Source organism: Elephantulus edwardii, unplaced genomic scaffold (assembly GCF_000299155.1).
Source record: "Elephantulus edwardii isolate Elephantulus edwardi_28Jun2011 unplaced genomic scaffold, EleEdw1.0 scaffold00328, whole genome shotgun sequence".
NCBI lineage: Eukaryota > Metazoa > Chordata > Mammalia > Macroscelidea > Macroscelididae > Elephantulus > Elephantulus edwardii.
In genome coordinates, this window is record NW_006400078.1 from 1,069,815 (window position 1) to 1,075,960 (window position 6,146).

Genomic DNA, 6,146 nt, shown 5'->3' on the forward strand with positions numbered 1-6,146 from the left:
AACTTTCTACTTTTTGGTTAGCAGCAAATTCTTCTTTAACCATTATGCCAGCAAGAGCATACTATTGTTGTTATGAGTCAACTATGACTCCTAACGACCCTATGAACAATAGCTCTGAACCCTTTCCTATCCTGAACCAAAATCACCATCTCTGACACCCTAGCCCTCACTGCCACCATCACTGTGCCAATCCATCTCTTCCAGGGTCTTCCTCTCTTGCGCTGTCTCTCCACCCTTTTAAGCAGGTTGTCTTTCTCCAAGGACTGGTCCCTCCTGGCATCATGCCCAAAGTGTGTGAGATGGAGCTTCAACGGCCTTGCCTCCAAGGAACAGCCTAGTTTTACCATCTCCAGGACAGATCTGTTTGTTCTCTTGGCAGTTCATGGTATATTCAATAAAACTCAAAACACTTTGCCTTCTAGTAGGAACCAACTTATGAACTTTCAGTGGCTGTGAATCACATTGCCCATATATTTCTCCCTCGGAGCAGCTGTTGGATTTGAACCATATACTTTTGTGCTGACAAATATTGATGGAATCATTAAGTCGTTTCCACACTTCTCTGTCAGGTGTCCTTTTATGGCAAGTTAAGTAACCTCTGTATTATTCTCCTCAACACAGAAATGGGATTGTAACAGCACCTTGCATTGCTGAAATAAGATAATGAAGTGTTAAAACAATAAAGGTTAAAGCATTATTGCTGTAGGGAGCCCTGGTGGCCTAGTCCACAGGGTTTTGCCAACTCAAAGGCTGTGTCAAACAAAAGGCAGTTCAAATCCACTAGCCATTCTGAGAGAAAGATAGGAAACCTCCTCCCATGTGATTTATAATGTCAGAAACCCAACGGTCAGGTATGAGTCATTTCTGACTTGATGGTAATCAGTTAGTAATATAGACACAGGTCTTTCTCGTTCTCATTACCATTGAGTTAGAGTTAACTCATAGCTGACCCTCCAGGTGGTTTCTGAGACTGTAAATTGCATGAAGGGAGACTGCCTATGTAGCAGCAGGTAGGTTTGAACCATTAGAAAGATTTGGCCTTTGGCTTAGCAGGGCAACTCCCCGTGGACTAGGCCACCAGAGCTCCCTTCACAAATATAGTGCTCAGGCCTTTCATTTATAGGGTCTCTATGAATCGTCTATGACTCGACAGCACCTAACAACAACAAATATGTATATATATAAAAATTTAAATAAATATATATATATATATACATACACACACACACACACACACACATATATATAGTTGTTGTTGATTGCTTTCGAGTCGACCACGACTCATAGTGACCCTATGAACAAAAGGCCCCTCTAAAAGTCTAGAACTATCAACATTTATCAAAATTTATAGAGTTTCTGGAAGCATGTTTAGGAAGTGGACTGACTCTCTCTCTCTCTCTTACATATATATATATATATATTCAAAACTCCAATTCATCATGGTCAAATCTCCAGAGAAACTTAGCCTTTGGGTTAACAATGGACCCTCCCATGGGCTAGTGCACTAGACCTCTAACATGCATTTACAAGTTTTATATGTTTATAAATAAATATCTATTACCTTTTTAAAAAAACACCCCCAAAACTAAGAAGGAAGCTGAAATCTAGAGAAATTACCCTGGCTTCACAGAGCAAAGTTGGGAAAATATCTCTTCCCTTCTAGTCTCAACAAGAATATGTGTGAGAGTAAAACAGTATGTTCCTTGAGGGTTGGAAGAGCCCACCTTTTAATGTGTCTAGCTTTGGAATTCTTTATGGAAAGATTTTACTAGGACTATTGAGGCTGTCTATGTCCTCTGGTATCAGTTTTTGTAAGCGAGGTTAAGTAAGTGGCCCATGTAGGTAGGAAATTTGGTCCTAGGCAATCTGTTTGCAAAGCCAGTGCTTTTAAATTACATTTTCTTGCCTGAGAGACAATCACTTTACACAGGTTGCTTTACCTCTCAACTTTAGTGTCCTCCTTATACATGAGATATTCTTTCCTGACGGAGGAAGGCTAATGCAGGCCTTTGAATTGTGATGCTGGAGAAGAGTACTGAATATCCTATGGACTGACCAAAAGAGCAACTCTGTCTTGGAGGAAGTGTAACCAGGGAGCTCCTTAGAGGCAAGGAGAGTGAAAAAAATCACCTCACATGCTTTGGGCATGTTGTCAGAAGGAGTCAGTCCTTTGGATAAAGGCAACAATCTGGGAAAGGTCTGTGGATCCGAGAAAAAGAGGAAGACCCTCTGTGAGATAGATTGACGTGACTGTAACGAGGGCTTGAGCACGTTGACAAGATAAGGGCGGCCAGGGTACAGCAAGGTTCAGATCTGTTGTTCGTAGGGTCATTTTAAGTCATAGTTAACTGGATGGCACCTGCCAACAACAATTTCCTGCCTGGATTGTTATAAAGGTTAAATGATTTAGAAAACAGAAGCTGCGATGCCCTCTGTGCTTCTGAAACAGTATTCAACACACCCTTGCTGTGCATCGCATCACAGTACCAACCCAGTCTGGTTCCTGTCTCTCCACCCCATTGTCTCCCTGATGTGGTGGAGCCATGAGCAGACCAACCCCCAGATCTGCAGCCTCGAGCCGTCTACATCCTAGAAACCCACTCCACTGCGTGGGGCAACCACCGACCACTCACTGTTGTCTCTCAAGGTTCTGGACGGTGTCTGGGAGTGGAAGTCCTTGGGTCTCCGGGAGGACTAGGAGGAAGAAGCTGGAAACGATGGGGACGATACCGTAGGAGAGAGGAGGTAGCAGAGGCAGAGCCTGGCGGGTCATTCTGATCAAGGGGCCCATCACGCCCCCCAGCCGGCTTGCTGAATTAATGACTCCATCTGCTGTCATCCTGTAGGGGAAGAGAAGCAACCCGTCCCAAGTCACAACTGCTATTACGTGGACCTCTACCAGACCAGAGGGAGCTCTGCTGGCCTAGTGGTAAGAAGCTGTGCTGACATCCCAAAGGTTCGGATCCACCATGTGCTCCGTGGGAGAAAGATGAGCAATCTCCTCTTGTGCAATTTACTGCCTCTGAAAACCCCTTGGAGGGTCAGTTATGGGTCAGGTGTGACTCAACAGCACACAACCACAACAGCTACCAGAAGAGAGGCACTTTGGGTGAGCCAAGAAATGCCAAGAAGGTAAAATCAGGTTCAAGATTTCCTTTAATGTCATCTTTAGGGAGTCCCCCGGATTTTCCCCACCCAGGGAAGGGGCCCTATTTCTGGGAGCATCCAGAATCTTTCATAGAGAATGCTTTGGGAGCTTTAGGGAAAGGAAGGTGGAGTCCCTCTGTCCAGCTACAGGTGGGCAGTTAGCTTCCCTCACGCTCTCTTGGGCTCCCCCTAGGTACTCACTCCTCCCTTCTGTCTCCTCTGCCCCTTGCAGGGTGTCCCTTCCTCACCCCACCCCAAGGTCTGGCAGACCCTCGCCAATGTGGCCTGCAGCCTCAGCTTACCTCAGCGAAGTGGGGAACAGTTCAGTCTTATAGAGGTAGTAGCAAGTCAAGCTTATCCCAAAGGCTCCCTTTCCCAGCACAGCAAAGACCGTACGTAGGATCCACAAATCTAGTGGGGGTGAGTGTGAGGCGGGTGAGAATGGCAGGAGGTTCACCTACGAGGAGTCAGGGTGGGGTACACTGAGGGTCGGCAGGGAAGATGAGCTGCCTTGATCTCACCTTGTGGCACCAGTATGTTGACCAGGATGGCCAAGCCACTTAAGGATGAAGAGCTGGCCAGTGCCATGCGGCGGCCCAGAAACCTGAGCAACAGCGGGGTGGTGACCCGGCCCAGGAAGTCCACGGCTCCGAAGAGGACTTGCAAGAGGAAGATGTCACTGCCCAGACTCTGCAGGTCCAGGACCAACCCGTAGTAGGAGAACGTTATGGAGAATCTGTGGGACACAGCCGGGAAATTGGTCCCTGCGGTGTCACCTCACCTCTGCTGCAGTCCTGTCACCTTGAACTTGTCGCGGCCAGAGCCCTGGGAAACCTGGCAAATGCAGGACACATTTCCCCAGGGCTAGGCTGGTTCCAGGTGGGGGTCATTTGGCTGCTGGCCGCAGGGCTGGGATGTACTGGGATGATAGCAGGAAGAGTTGACCCTCTCAGCCGCTCACACTGCCCTCAGGGGCTCCTATTCTGTGCCCAAACCTTGGCTAGGTCCTTGCTCTTTTATTGGCTGAGAGTTTCAGCTCCTCTTTTATTTTTTTTTTTTAATTTTTTATTTTTTTTGGCTGATTCAGCTCCTCTAGATGCCTCTATCTTTGATCTGGAAAATGGGAACACCTCTCAGTGGGCATCTCCCAAATGCCCCTTCAGTTGGGTAGTGTGATTCCCACAGCCTCGGGAGTGCTGGCCGTCAGCTAAGAAGATCAATCTTTCCCAGAGTGGCATCCACGTGGGTCACAGGGAACATCTCAGAAGGGGCCATAGTAGCTCCAGGTTCCCAAGAGATGTGTGGGTCTTACTGGGAGAGCAGCCTAGTCTGTGACACATTTCTGCCTTGCCTCAGGCAGATTCCTTGCACTAGAGAGGGTCTCAAGAGGATCCCCCCAAAATAAGGAGCATCCCCAATACACTCCCTGCTCCCAAATTCCCTCTCAGGGTCCACTCTCTGGGGGCTCCTTCACCACAGACACATGCATGCTTCTGAATAGTTGACTTATAGGGTCTAAATTTCCAGCTTAGAGGCTGAATTTTGATTCTCAAGCATCCAAAGTGTAAACTCACTCTATGCCACCTTCAAAAACCCAACCCTCTCACAGATTCTACAAAAGAAATCTGATCAAAAGGGGGGGAGATGCAGAAAAGAATTTCAAATTCTCACAGAATCTAACCTTCCTGAAGCTACTGATGATGCATGAATCCCTGAAACTACTGCCCTAAGAAAGTCTTGAGGGGAGCTCTGGTGGCCTAGTGGCAAGAATCAGCACTGCAATCCCAGAGGTGCAAGTTCAAATCCACCAGATGCTCTGCTGGAGAAGGAGGGACAATCATCTCCTGTACCAGTCAGATCTGATTTGACAGTACACACATACAAAGGAAAAAAAAAAAGAAAAAGTCTTTATACTTCCAAATATTCGCTGGTAGTTTAGTGGTAAGGAGCTGTGCTGTAGTTCCGAAGGCATATGGTTCAAATCCACCGGTTTCTCCATGGGAAAAAGTTGGGCAATCTCCTCCTGTGTGATTAAACTACCTCTGAAAACCCACTGGAGGGTCAGCTATGGGTTGGTTCTGACTCCACGGTATACGACAACAGCTTAATTAGTAAAGAATGCCGAGAGGATTGTGTTCTTTTAAGATCCACCCTTAGAGGCAGCATCATGATACATGGTGAAGAGATTGAGATTGTTAACAGTTTTAGTTTGCTTGGCTCCACAAACAACACTCTTGGTACCAGCAGCCAGGAAATCAAAAGACAAACTGCACTGGGAAAGTCAGCTGTCAGGGACCTCTCCAGACTACTGAAGAGCAACAGCGTCAGTCTGGAGACTAAAGTGTGCCTGATCCAGGCCAGAGTCTTTGCAATTGGTTGCTATGCTCCAGAGAGCTGGACAATGACCAAGAATGATAGACAGATTTTGAGTTGTGATGGTGGAGAAGAGTGTTGAATGTACCATGGACTCCAGGAGAACACACAGGTTCATCCTAAAGAGGGCAAAACCAGGGTGCTCCTTGGAGGCAAGGATTCTGAGACTTCGTCTGACAAACTTTGGGCATGTTGCAAGGAGGGACCAGTCCTTGGAGATGGATGTCGTGCTTGGAGTGGAGGAACAGAGAGAGAGAAAGACCACTGATAAAATGGGTTGATTCAGTGACTGGGGCAATGAGGGTAGGTGTGTCAGAGACACAAAGTTGGCACAAGAGAGAGCAGGCTTCAGGGCTGTTGTACTATGAGTCACAAGCGACCTGACTGTATATAAAAACAACAATGAGGATCAAAAAGACAATAGCAAAAAAAAAAGACAATAGCAACTAGAAAGATTTGGCAGGTGATTTATGGGACAGTGATTGTATGTCAACAGGGGAGATACAACTCAGAAAAGTAGAGTTACTGTTCAAATCCACCAGATGCTCTGCTGGAGAAGGAGGTGCAATTTCCTCCTATACCAGTCAGATCTGATTTGACGGTGCACACACAAGAAATAATTAATA

The 6,146-nt window shown here is 46.7% G+C and overlaps 1 protein-coding gene across 1 annotated transcript in view; it reads right to left on the reverse strand.

Moving 5' to 3' along the window:
* Positions 1-2,629: 2,629 nt before the first annotated feature.
* The window catches only part of SLC22A11 (solute carrier family 22 (organic anion/urate transporter), member 11), a 24,748-nt gene continuing 21,231 nt past the window's right edge, over positions 2,630-6,146 (reverse strand). Inside the window, exons 7-9 of the mRNA XM_006901482.1 lie at positions 3,669-3,883; positions 3,450-3,558; positions 2,630-2,840 (exon numbers count right to left, since the gene is read on the reverse strand). Of these exons, the coding sequence (XP_006901544.1) occupies positions 2,630-2,840; positions 3,450-3,558; positions 3,669-3,883 (535 nt within the window). The remainder of the gene's footprint in view (positions 2,841-3,449; positions 3,559-3,668; positions 3,884-6,146) is intronic.